Here is a 14,480-nt window from a genome sequence, read left to right on the forward strand (position 1 = left end):
CAATAACACTACAAATACCTCATTTAAAATGATTTTGGGCTTTTAAAATATTTGAAAAATTTTAAAATACTTGACTCAATTTAAAAAATAAATTAAAATACTTGACTCAATTTAAAAATCATCCACTAGATTTAAAATAAAGATATTAGATTTGAAACAATTTTTTCTTTTTAGAAACGCTATTCATCATCCCACATCACATACCAATATGTGATTTGTTATTTTTGTCATTGATGTGTAAATATATGATATACATATGTTTAAATAGAATGATAAAAATGACAAATCACATTTTAATGTATAGTGTAGGAGATAATGAGTTGAATTACAAGGGCATCTACCATATTTACAAGATATTGTAAGTAAAATTTCTTAAAATGGATAGATCATCCATCTAGGTATAAAAATAAATTAACTTGAACAAACATCAGAACAAGCTGAACGTGCTCTCTATTAGTCTTATAACCGAAGCAACAACATAAACGTTCAGAATCTCTTTTTATCAAACTTTCCACTATCGTAATTATATACCTATATAGAATGTTCACTTGTATATAAAGTCCATAATTTTTGTTCACTTTTTATTAAGTTTGTTTAACTCCTATAAATTTATGAAATATTTTAAGTCTGTTTAGATTATTTATTTATTTATTTATATTCTCATTTATTATTTAGTACAATTTTTATTTATTTTTATATATTTTTCAACTAGGCACACACATGCTGTGAATGTTGTGCCCGAACTAGTTTATATATATATATATACACACACACACATCTATTAATTATTAGTTGTATACAGTGCAATTGCATTTTTTTAATTATTTTCTAAACATCTCTAAATATTTGTAAAAAAAATATAAAAATTCACTAACACTCACTTTCTTAACAACTTAAAAAAAAAAATTAAAATAGAAGAATGTTCAAATTGAGAGAGAAAACTCTAACAGCATAGTGTCATTTATACATATATATGTGTGTATATATATATATATATATGATAAATGCTATTTATCATTTTCATGCAATGTATAAATATGTGATTTATTATTTTTATCGTTTTATTTATATACACTTATTTACACATTAATAAATATACTTAAATAAAAGGATAAAAATGATAAATCACTTCTTAATATATAGTGCAGGAAATATTAAGTAGAATTATATATATATTTATAGAGATTAAGTCAAAATGCACTTAGGTTAAGTTTGGATATAAAAATAGTTTTAATTCATTTCACCTCATTAATATAATTTTTTAAATTTTTTCAAAAAATATAATAAATAATTTAATATTTTTATATCTTAAAATAATATTAATATTAAAAAATAATATTATAATAATATTTTATATAATTTTAACTGATCTCTTATCATCTCACTGTCAACCGTCACCTTAATCAAAATATAAAAATATTGTGTTCCCATTCTTACTGGAACGATTACGGATTATTATTCATTTTTTAATTCGTCTCCACGTTCCGGATTGTCTGCTCACCGCCCCCTCTTTGGAAATTGGAAGCGCGAGACTGGGAAGCAAGAGAAACCCTCGTTCAAAGCAAAAGGGATCATCGGTCTAGAGGCAGTGAGCTTGAGTATTTGTAGGGGTTGTGGCAACGGTGGCCCCCAAAGAGAGAGAGACAGAGAGAGATGGGAAACCCGAAACAAAAGTGGACAGCGGAGGAAGAAGAAGCATTACGTGCCGGAGTGGCCAAGCACGGCACCGGCAAATGGAAGGACATCCAGAGAGACCCTGAGTTCAATACCGTCCTCTTCTCTCGCACCAACATTGATCTCAAGGTTAGGTTACTCTCTCTCTCTCTCGATATATATATATATATTTATATATGTATATATATTATCCTGGTCTCATAGTATCAGCTAACCGAGATCGTCGGTAATTAGTTTGAGGACTTGTTATGCTGAATTTGAATTTTTTTTTACTATCAAGTATTTTTTTATTTATATTTATATTTTTTATTTTTATGTCGGGAACCTCTCAAGGCAGGGCCATTCGGACGCACTCCTGCTGAGTAATTTTTTACTTTCAAGTATTAAAATCATTATGTCTTTGGCACTTTGCACGGTAGGTTTTGATGACCACACAAAGCCCAAAATCTAGAGTAAGTGCAACGAAAGAATGTTTCTTTGTGAATTGTGAGGAGCGGGTGTTCTTCTTGATTATATGCCCTTGTATATTTTAACCCAATGGAGATTTCTACAAGCAATAGATATATATATATATATATATATTTTTTTTTTTATAAGTAAGAAGAATTTATTAAACCACATAATTAGGCAAGACCCAAGTACACAGGAAGTATACAGGAGATGAACCTAATTACAAGCTAAGTGCTGTAAAAAAATAGCATAAAAGTCATTACAACTAGTCCCATCCAATACAACAGCCAAAGCCCAAAGTAACAATGTATGAAAGAAAAAGCCCTAAACCCTTCCCAATGAGCTTTCCAAACAGCCACGTTAAACATTGAAGCATCATCTTCCAAACAGCCATGATGTGACAATTGCCCCAAATTCCTTTCCAAGATGAAAACATGACGATTGCCCCAAACCTATTCCTCTGCAAGCAATATATTAGTATGCAAAAATCCTTGAACCAACACAATTGGTTGTTAGTACATTGAATTGTGACGAGGAACTTGAAGATTTTTTACTAGCAACAACAATGAATCATTGGGAACCACTTCAATATTTGTTAGATCACAAGCTATCCGGTAGTTTCTTTCGGTGCATTAAGCTATCTTGTAGTTTCTCTTGGTGCTATTAGCTTCCCATAACTTAGATTAACATCCACTATGATAGCATGCAAGTATACACTTTGTTTAGCAGGTCTCTTATAAGTAATACTCAGTAATAAACTATAGGGGATTTTACATGAAAGAAGTGTTTTGCAGTATGTAGATATTTGGTTCCTCGGGATATGTTTTGTATTTTTTACCTTTTCCTTTGTTGAATTTAACTTCCACGATTCAAGATCTGAATAAATGGTATTGATATGCTTTACTTCCTTTGATTACAGGATATTAATACGGGGAAAGTAGATCATGATACAAAATTACATTACTTTATCTGGTGAATTAGCTCTACAACCTCTGAGTCGGAATGGGGTTGGCTCAAAAAATTATTCTCAGTAAGAACTAAAATATGATGAAGTGCTAGGGCATAAAATGGACTGATTCCATGAAAATCAAATGAGGGACCACCCCCTTTGCGATTTATCCTAGCACTCATACTTAATAAGTCGTTTCTTAGGCCATGCTTTTATTAAGCTCATCCCTACAAGATTGGACACTTGTTTAGAAGTCATTTTGTTGATGGAGAGGTTGCCAAGGGAGAAGAACCATATCCCGAGCTGGTGGTTGCAAGTCAGATTTGATTTTTGTCTAGTTACCTATAGATATAATGTGATATCCTATATTCAGTGAGTGTAGGTGGTGAATGGGATCCCGCGTTGCTTGGATGTGAGAAGTTCTTGCACTTTATAATGATTCTAAGCGGCTCCAAGTGTACAATTGACTAGTCCTTTTGGAGCATGGGTTTAGATGTGGCTTGGACCCCTCATGGGGAATTACACATCAAGTTTAGATGTGCCTTGCAGATATCACTATGTTAGCATAGAAAAAGAATTGAGGCAAGGAGTTAGTGGCTCATGGACAGTTGTTACACCCCTTGGAGCCACTGCCGGCTAGATAGTTGTTGACATGATGATTGCAGAGGCAATGACTTGGTACTCACCTGATGGTATTCCCCTTGCTACAGCATCTTTGAGGGTATTACTAAGTTTATATCCACTACAGCATCTTTTGAGGGCATTAGCAAGAATATATGATGGGAAAGTCTGAACTCCATTATTGGCTGTGTCATTGTGTTTGTATTGTTTGTTGAGGTATTTTGCCTCTATATAGTGTAATTTTTTGTGCATTTCAATTTATTTAACTTCTTTACCTTCCATTGGAAGTAGCTTCTTATCATAAACTACGAAAAAATTGGTGTAGTGGATTTCAACTAATTTAGTATCACAACATATGTTTCTTCTAGTAAATTTGTATGTGCCTAGTAAGTGCTCTCATTGTTTTCTTTATGAATAGGATAAATGGCGGAATATGAGTGTTAGTGCTGGCCAAGGCCCCAGGGAAAAATCTCGGACACCAAAAACAAAACCTAACCCTGATGTTCCCACCACTCCATTGGCTAGTTTACAGACCTCAACTGCTACTCCAGTTGCAAATATTGCTACAACTGATCCAAATATGGATGATTCTTCAAAAAGCTTAATGGATGGGAAAAATGCTTCAAGGTATGGCATGTATTTTTTCTCTTGCTTTTGGTGCCGATAGATTTCCTTGTCTTTTCTTTTCAATAACCAATAGAAAAATTATGCAGGTAACTCCATGATGCCGTATGGTATGCTATGAAGTTTTGAATTGTATATGTTTGCATGTCTGCTGAGTGATTGGAATTTTTCTGAATGACAAAAGGTCTGGACTGATAAGTGGGAATAGAAGTATGTATTTTGAAAGAAGACACTTTTTTCAAATTCTTATAAATTCATGCAAGCCTTACAATAGGATGGTTAAAAAGTAAGAGGAAAAGGAAATGCTGTATATGTATCTTGAAGCCAAAGAATGTTTCAGCTGACAAGTTGAAATGAGATGGCCATCATTTCTTTAAAACTATAGCATAGTCCTTTATTAAGAAGATAAGTGAGTCGTCATCAGACTTTGAACATAGTTTGTTGTCTTTGGTGTTATAAAGTAGGCTTATATGTAAATTCCTTGTGGAAGAGAGTTATCATATCTTGATCCCTCTCTAATAATAAAAAAAAAATCATTTCTTGATTCCTAACCTAGGGACTTGTAGAGTCTCCTGCCCAAATGCATGGAATCGTGGCATGCTTTCTTACATTTCCTAATCGCATGAACCTCTAGTCAAATGAAAAACCATAAATGAGGCACGACTCAAAGCTCTGTAGTTAATTTTGTTGGAATTATAAAGTTGGTTTATGTGGCACATTTACAATTTGATGGACAAATACTGACTGGCACAATCAGGTTATGCTTTGTGTTTCATGGGATCTCATAAATACTCTTCCTAAAATCATATGTCATAATGAGTTTTGAAACCAGCGATATTCTATTGTGGTTGGCCTTTCACCCCTAGCCTTATTTTCAGTGACAAGATTTCTCTGTTACTTCTATGCATTCAAGCTATTCTACCAGGAAAACCTTTTTTAATGTCAGTACAATCATGTGCAAGTAATCCTGAAGAGGTTTCATTTTGGGTAATATGCCCTTGAAAATTAGAAAAGAAATCCTCCGAAAAAACATATATGCCCACAGTTCTTACGAAGTGTCTTGTTCACATTTTCATTAATTCCCAGTAGTCTTATACAACTTGAAATGTTTTAAGGTATTAGTTTCATGTTTTGTTTGAAAGATTTTATCATTTGTTTTCAGGTACAATGCAATGATCTTTGAAGCACTTTCAACCTTGAAAGAACCAGATGGACTGGATACTGGTAAAATTGTTAGCTTTATTGAGGTAATGATTCATTTCTCATATATCATTTTAGTTAGTACAGTGGAGTAACTTAATGATTTGGCCTATAAAAAATATCTCTAAGATACTACTGATGCCAAATATTGATGTCAGCTTTATGACAGCAGGATATTAATAGATGTAGCTGCTATATATTTTTTTTCCGTTGAATTCTTCTGACTAAATTGAATTTCCCTGGTACACTGTATATCCATGTCCTAATCTGCAGCCAAATTTGAGAAAATTTTAATTGCCAGATTGGTGAATAATGCATAAGAACCTTCTCCTCCTACTGGGAGGAAAAACAGCTGGAAACAGTTGCTAATACCCTGTAGGCTGATGGTGGCACTCTCCTTTTTCTATTCTAGTTGGTACGATGACCAGTTAGAAGAAGCAATAGAATCTGATTCTGCTTATGCATTTTGATTTCGTTGTTGTGCTGCTTCTATGCTTTCTAATAATGAGCTTTCCTTAACTATCAAAGAAATAATAATAATGAGCTTTCCTTTTGTCTTACAATAAGAAAGAAAGCAGTTTAGGGGTTGGCTGGTTTGGGAAGTTGTGAATGATGTTACCTATTTGCTGCTACTTTACTTTATGTCATGTGTCCTTAATCTTCTTTAGGCTATATATCAACCATTATGCTTACACTGACTGCATGTTTCAGATAAACAATTATTGTCTTGTTTTCCTAATAATTGTTGTTGCAGAAAAGGCACGAGGTCCCACAAAATTTTAGGAGGCTATTAAGTACAAGGTTGAGAAGGCTGGTTGCACAAGACAAACTTGAAAAGGTAATTGATTTAATACTTTTCAGTGTAGACTATTCACTAATTATTTTGCAGTATTCCTTTTATATCAAAAAAATTTTACTTTTACCTATAAAAAAAAAAAAAAAAAAAATTTGCAGTATTCTGCTTGCTGGTTCATTTAATATACCCATATGAGCCATACCATTTCAAGCAGCTGGTGTATACTTGGTGCATCATGCTCAAATTTGTGATACCCCATATGATAAGAGGATAAGATAGGTGATGTATGGGATCCCATTGTATACTTGGTGCATTATGCTCAAGTAGCCATACCATTTTATGCTTCGGAAAAAGTTCTTGTTCTTGTTCTTTATAATGTTTCAATGGGACTCCAATTGTATCATTGACTACTCTTTTTGGAGTATAGGCCATGTGGTTTGCGCCTTTCATTGAGGTGTTACAAAATGTAATATAATATGGAATTGATACTTGCTCATTGTTACAAGCTTTAATTTACTTTTCATTCCATAAAAACAGATCTCCTACATGATAAAGCTATTTATTTGCTCTAGTACCCAGTTGCCTAGTGTTTATTTGGTTGTTTGCACTTCTTGGTTACCTTACCATAGATGACTGCTATTTCTGAAATTCAAGGAGATTTATGTATTTCTACCACTCTAAACCCTAAAATTAGAATAGAAACTCCAAAAAATCCTAGTCCTAGTTCTCTAAGTGCTGCATTCTAATTGGCCATGGGCCATGGCAAGTTTGCTCTTTGTGCAATGCTCTCTCCTCTTGTTGTAGCTATTTCTGATGTTATGATCACACATTGACTCCTAATTTCTTTCAAGAGAAGTAATGCTAGATGGGAGTTAATTACGTTAGTCATGCATTCACTCTAAGCATTTTGCACAAGTCAGCCATTAGGAAATGGCTAATGCCAAATGGAAGCCATTGTATCTCTGGTGATGGTAATGGATTGAAATCGTGTAATTTTGTGAATTCTTAATGCAATTCCATCATAACTGAAGAGATAGCTTCAACTTATCAAAAACAAAACTGAGCTATCTATGTTGTCACTCTGTTTTCAATTTCATGCTGTCTTTACACATAATAATCTTGTCATGCTGGCGGCATTTTAAAGCAGACTTGTTTTGTCTTTGATGAGCACAGTTGTATTCAAAGTCACCTGCAGCACATTAGCAGCATTCCAAACTGGTAAATAATATTAGTTGGGGTGACATATAAAGCCAATCAGTCCATTGTCAAAATGCAGGTCCAAAACTGCTACAAGATGAAAAATGATGCCTCATCTGAGACACCTACCCAAAAACAGGACGTCCAATGTAAGCAATCACAGAGCATTGATGATGTGCCTACGGAAGAAACAATAAAGGAAGTAGCAGAGGCTGCTGCTTACAAGATTGCTGAAGCAGAAAACAAATTATTTGTAGCAGCTGAAGCAATTAAGGAGGCAGAGAGAATTTCAAAGATGGCTGAAGACACGGATTCACTTTTACAGTTGGCAAAAGAGATTTTTGAGAAATGTATATGAAAGTCCAGATTCTTACTATTTTTACCATAAACTTTTTTAACCTTCTTTAACTATATTTTTATTCTTGGCAGGTTCACAAGGTCAAATGGTGTTTATGGCTTAGGAATATGATTTCAATATGAAATTGGCGGAATGACACCTCTGATTAGCATTTGTAAATTTAAGTTTATTTTCTTTCAATCCACATTTCCTCCAGGTGTAGTCGAACTAGTTTGTTTTATTTGTTGCAAAATAATGATTTTGTATCTTGGATTTTCCTCCTTTACGCATTTAATAAAGTTGATTTACTTATCAAGAAAATGATGATATTAGATCTCTCCAGACTAGACCGGGTGATGAATGATTGTCACAGGTTTGGATGAATTTTGCTGTCCGGATAATCTTTATTTTATATACTGTTTTTCCTCAATTTCTTAGATTTCTATGTGTGGGGGACAGAGCAGTAGAGGACTTTGCTTTTGTTTTAAAAGGTGCAGATTATGCCTGGTCTATTTGTGAAAGAGTATTACCCCAAGTATAATGAACAAGGATATTTGCTATTTGTTATAGATGTGGGTTCAACTTGTAAGAAAAGCTAACGATCTGTTATGGTGATTTCCTGTTAGGGTATTTGGTCTCACAAGTTTGTGAAAACAGAGGGAATGAAAAACTGTTTTGAACATGTGCACAGGACCTTATTTATGGACAATATCAACAGTTACAAGAGACATAATTGTCGGGTACAGCCAAACAGAGGTGTCCCTTCGTACATCCCTAAGCAACACCCACTATGGTAAACCGTCACCATGAGAGAGCATGAATGTGCAGTGGGGGTGCATACTGTTATTGGGTGGTTATCTCATGCATCTACATCTCCCACTTGACATAAAGGAACCTTACGATTTTTAAGTATACAACTCTTTCAATTCATCCATTCATACGTACTTCATACATTATATATATATGGAATCTCATGTGATTCAGTAAACAAAATAGGAAATTCTATCATTGCTTGATCGATCCATATGATTCGATGAAGAATGAGCAAATAATGGGATTCATTTGTATAAAAGAGAAATGAAAATGCTTGGGGGTGTCTCCTATCCATAATACGTGAAAGTATGGACCCTGACCCTGCTCTACTTTAATTGTTAGTTGAATAAGTAAAAGTTATTTCTTGACGAATGTAGTTGAACATGTTTACCTGGGTACCAAAGAAAAGTTATCCACATGCCAACTCTCATATGCAACACCTGTAGATTGATATCAAATTATGACAAGGCTATGTGTGCGCACATTTTTGTCACTATCTTACCTGGCCACACTCTTTACTATGTCCTCTCACTGACAACATATTAGGGGTGGTTTTGTTTCACTAAATATATAGTGATGACATCAATTATGTGTGGTTAGGAAATTAGTCTATACTTGCCACAATTGACGTCTTCAGCCAAATATATAAACTATGTATCAACTTACACTGAATCTTTATCAAGTACTTTCTCTAAAGCCATTCTTGAGGTTTTCCTCGATTACCTTATTAGTGATTCTACTTTGCACGAGCATAAATATTACCCATAAAATGTGGTGCATATTAATATTTTTTATACCCAAAAGAAATTTAATATCCATATCTCATTAGTATCTCCTAACCATGAATGACCAATTTATTCTCACAAGTAGGATTACATAATCTTATTTATCTAGGCATCCTCAAATTCTTCTGAGTTATGTCCTTTAACCATGTAGCTACCTAACGTAGGTGTTTCTTAATCCCATATTAGCGACATCCACTCTAAATCTCTCTAGAGACAATCTCTTACTCATAGAGTTGGATACCATATGAATTGAGGGGAATGAAGTCGAACTTAAGTTCCCCTCTATCTACTATATCTAAAATGTGTTCCTTTATAGCTTTGTGATCCACTTTTTATTAATGAAATAGCACACTTGTTACAACAAAACACATTGACTAATTTGATGGATATATCAATTTTAAACATCCAATAAAACATTTTATCCAAAATGCATTACTAACAGCCATGCAGCATGCAATGCACTCAAGCTTCCATTATAGACTTTGCAACACAACCTTATTTTTTGCTCAACCAAGAAACGGTCGTTCCACCAAATAGAAATACATTGATTTTCTGTCATCTCATCACTTTCACTTCCAAAGTCAGCATCACTATAAGTTTATATTCAACTAATTTTAGATCATCGATCCCAAAACATAATTTTATACATTTAGTTCATTTGCAAGTATTTTAGTGTTCACTTTACTGCTTGCCAATGTTCTTTGCTTGAGTTAGATTGATTTCTACTTATTAGTCCTACTATATGATAAATTTCAAGTCTTGTACTTGTTATTGCATATATGAGGCTATCCACAACCTAAGTATAAGAAACTTTAAGCATTTCACTTATTTATTCTTCATTTTTAGAGCACATACTTTTATTTTATGTCCTCTGCAAATAGTGGTGCTTAAAGCTTTACAATTTTCCATACTAAGTCTTTTAAGCACCTGGTCTAGATATAGTAATTTTGAGTTTTTATCTTTTAAAATTATATTACAAGAACATTACCAGCCCTACCCATGTCATTCATTTCAAATTTAGATCCCCAATACTCTTTTGTTTTGTTCATCATATGTGAACAATTGCTTGCTAGCAATATATCATCTATGTACAGTGCTAGTATTGCTATTTTATTTTTGCACTTCCATGTATATATACAGTGACTTAATAGACTCATTTCATATCCCATTTCTAATTTCGCTTGGTAGAATTTAAAGTACTACTATATTGAAGATTGTTTGAGTTCATACAGAGTCCTTTTTAGTTTATAGACTTTATTTTCATATCCTTCAATTTGCACAACTTAAGATTGAATCATAAAGATATCTTCTTTTAGTTCCTAGTCTAGGAATATTCTTTTAACACCTAAGTGATGTAATTCCAAATCCAATCTAGCAACCTAAAACACAGTTATCCTAACGAATGTAAATCTTGCTACAAGTGAATATGTATCAACAAAGTCTACACCATGTTGTTAAGTAAACTCTTTAGCCACCAACCTTTCTTTATATCTCTCTAAACTTCCATCAGTATAAAACCTTTTTCTGAGAATCCACATGCAACTAATAACTTTTCTATCATTTGGAAATTCTATTAATTCCTAAACATCATGTTTCTTAATTGATTATAATTCATCTTTCATAGCCTCAAGTCATTTAACAAAACTACTGCAATTGATCACACTTCAAAAGAATTTTAAGGATCATTTTCTAAGGCTGCATTTGGTTTCTCAACTCCTCTCAACTCATTTCATCTAATCATTACAACTTTCCCAACTTCCAACACAAAATATAACAAAAAATATAATTTTTTCAAATATCAAAATAATAATAATATTAAAAAATAATATTCTAATAATATTTTATTCAATTTTTAACCTTCATCTCAACTCAACTCATTTCAACGTCTAAACCTGCAGTTTTCAATGTTGGCTTTCTAAACTGTTTAACAAATCAGTATGATCTATCATAGTAACTAAGTCAATGTTCTCGAGGAAGACAGTATCTTTGCTTTCTATCAAATTATATACTATTTAGTTTACATTTGACACTTGGTTCACATATGATTTTACTTCTGGTATTAACCCACTTTTATACATTCTAACCATTTTATTTTTATTTACATGACCCAATTTTAAATGTCATACATATGTACAATTAATCGATACATTCAAATAATTAGAAATAGATACTTTATTATTAATATCAATATTCAAAGAGTACATATAGTGATTTTTCATACATTCTCCTAATACATCACCTTTACTAATAATAATTATTCCAGACTTAAACTCAACTGTGTAACCCTTTTGGTCTAATATGGGCACGTATATATTAACTTTATATGAATGCTAGGTACATACAATATATCACTTGGTAAAATAACTGATCAATTTAAAGAAATTTTACAAGTACCTTACCCCAACACCTCACAATATGTGTTATTGTCCAAATGGAGTGGATTCTTGCTCTTGAAAATATGTTTTGTTGTTGTAAAGTTAATCCACCAATGATGAGCATTACTTTCGGTGCAATCATTACAATCTCTTTGTGTTTCCTTCGATTTTCCTTTGTTAAGAGACTGTGATTTGAAATATCTTTTCTTTCCACGCTTCGAGTACTTTCCAAATAGAGTTTAGAATTCCCCATTCCCTTTTGAATTGCGTGCATTTTCTTTTGACTTTTACCTTCTCCATTATTCTTCCTTAGCCTTAGATGTCCTTTTCATTTATTGTGCTTTTTCTTTAGCATTCTCTTTTTCTTAAATTTTTTTGACTTTGTCTTGTTGAAAGAAGTCATGTGGCTTGTGCTATTTAAAATATTAGAGGATCACTTTTCTCTCTCTCTTCTCTCCACTCTTGCTTCTACTAGCACCAAAATTACTATAGGAGAAGGTATAGTTAATTCCTTTCTACTATGTGTTAAAGAAGTAATAATATACTTCCAAAACAAAAGAAGACTATTAAGTATGGGTATAACTTACATTTTATTAGTGAGAGGATAGCTGGCGTCTAATAATCCTTTTGTGATCAACTCCATTCGTTGTCTATAATCACTGATGCTTTCATTCTCTTCCATGCAGTTTTATTGCACTTCTCCAATAATAATTGTGTATAAGTAGCGGATCTCAAGCCATACTTTCTTTCAAAGGCATCCATGACTTCCTTAGCAACTTCATGATGTTCAAAGAACGGAATGCAAAATCAAAACTTTTGCCCAAGCACTATTTTCCTTTCGTTTTTCTCTATTCCTAATACCACTAGCCAATTTTAATATTTTCAAGTGGTTTTGAGGTCTTTTCATGTGTTATAAACAAAGTTATATACTTTTTCCAACTTGAAAATTCCTTCCATTTAGGGCCAGTTTGGGTGGAGTATTCTCAGCATACTCTACTATTATTAATTATTTTATCATTACTTTTTACAAAAATAGTACTATTCATTACTATTCAATATTTTATCATCATTTTTTTACTATCTTTTTTACTATTCACAGAATATCTTAGATCAACTTATCTTTTTAATTCTCAAAAAATCAATATTTTTCTTCAATGTCATCCAAAAATAATTCTTAATACCAATAACAAATATAGCAATGATAGTAACAAATGCTTACTATTACAATACTACAAAAGTGGTTTTAAACTTAAAAAAAATAAATAAATAAAACTTAATTAATAAAGTTAATAATAATCACTCTTATACTTGATCCAAGGTGCTTGCATGCCGATCAATCTTCTTATTATATTTCAAATAAGAGTATAATAAATAATGACTTGGCCTCAAACTATGCCATGACAACATTTTCGAGCAATATATGAAGCTTTTCATTTTTTGGATTTTTTTTTTTCTAATTAATTCCTATTTGAACTAAAGGAATATTTTAAGAGGTTGTGTAGTTTCACCGTTGATAACACAACTATATTTGGAGGTTATGTAAATTTTAAATTTTTAATAAATTGAATAACATTTTATTGACAGTCAACTTAAATTAACGAGAAATAAATGGCAATCAAAATTGAGGCCAAATGATCTCCATAAAATCTTGTTCTCATATCATATACATGCCTAGCTTAGCTAGATGATTAAGGCTGCATTGGGATACTATGCTGGAGTTGAGCATAACTGAGTTCTTTATAAATAGTAGTGAGTTGACTAAGTGGATTGAGTTATGTGGGACCCATCTAAAATGAGTTTAGATGTGTTTGGATATTAAATTGAGTTTAGATATATTTATGAAAACATGTATATTGGATCCCACCATTATGTTCCTGTTCATATGTCAAACATGGCCCCCACAAAATCGATGCCAGACTTGCATCAAAAAAGAGAAAAATTGTAAAATGTTCGTAATGGATTACTTGCAATCCAAAATCCTAATGCAGTGTCAGCCTTCAGGTGGGACCCAGCCATCGATGTAGGAATTGCATCAGTGCAGTGGAAGAAAGCAGCACATGCGAGGGACCCACACTAAGTTCACATTTGAACTCTACTGAAAATGGCTCGAACCGTGTGTTTGGATATTGAACTCATTCTAAAAGTGAGATGCACTCGAGTGAGTTGGGCATCCAAACGGGTAGATAACATAAGGTCTGGTCTCTAAATAAGAGAATCAGGTTCAAACCCTCTATCCCAGTATAGAAAAAAAAAATAGAAAATCTCCACAAACAAATATTATATATCCTTAACATTTTTAATACCTTGTTTTGGTACTTCACATGATCACGTACAAACTACATGCATGCCTTTTAACCTTATTCATTATCATCTCTCTCACATAGAAATTAATTAAGATACCCATTAATCAGTACAGAATCAATGGTTTATTCAATAATCAATTAATTAAATGAAACCCTTGTTTTTAATTGTTAATGATGCTTGTGGATGTCAATTAATGCTGGGAATTGTCTGTGTTTGGTCGGTAGAGATGATGGTGCCAAAATTCTCTCACACTTTTGCATGTCTAGCATAAAGAATTTTGGACAGAGAAAAGCTTCGGGCCAGTCGACTATGAAACGCATTTTTACAGCACGTGCCATGTAGGCACTTCATGAAA

At 32.7% G+C, this 14,480-nt stretch overlaps 1 protein-coding gene across 2 annotated transcripts; it reads left to right on the forward strand.

Moving 5' to 3' along the window:
- Positions 1 to 1,428: 1,428 nt before the first annotated feature.
- LOC122307909 (telomere repeat-binding factor 4-like) lies at positions 1,429 to 8,169 on the forward strand. Of its 2 annotated transcripts, none has more exons than XM_043121034.1 (6): positions 1,429 to 1,803; positions 4,113 to 4,321; positions 5,481 to 5,565; positions 6,273 to 6,356; positions 7,573 to 7,861; positions 7,941 to 8,169. In XM_043121034.1, the coding sequence occupies exons 1-6, from the start codon at positions 1,654 to 1,656 to the stop codon at positions 7,970 to 7,972; spliced, it is 849 nt and encodes a 282-aa protein (XP_042976968.1). In that variant the 5' UTR covers positions 1,429 to 1,653; the 3' UTR covers positions 7,973 to 8,169. The 2 variants fall into 2 exon arrangements, with proteins under 2 accessions (XP_042976968.1, XP_042976969.1); XM_043121035.1 differs by having other exon boundaries at positions 1,431 to 1,803; positions 7,591 to 7,861.
- Positions 8,170 to 14,480: the final 6,311 nt, after the last annotated feature.

Source organism: Carya illinoinensis, chromosome 4 (genome assembly GCF_018687715.1).
Source record: "Carya illinoinensis cultivar Pawnee chromosome 4, C.illinoinensisPawnee_v1, whole genome shotgun sequence".
Taxonomy (NCBI): Eukaryota; Viridiplantae; Streptophyta; class Magnoliopsida; order Fagales; family Juglandaceae; genus Carya; species Carya illinoinensis.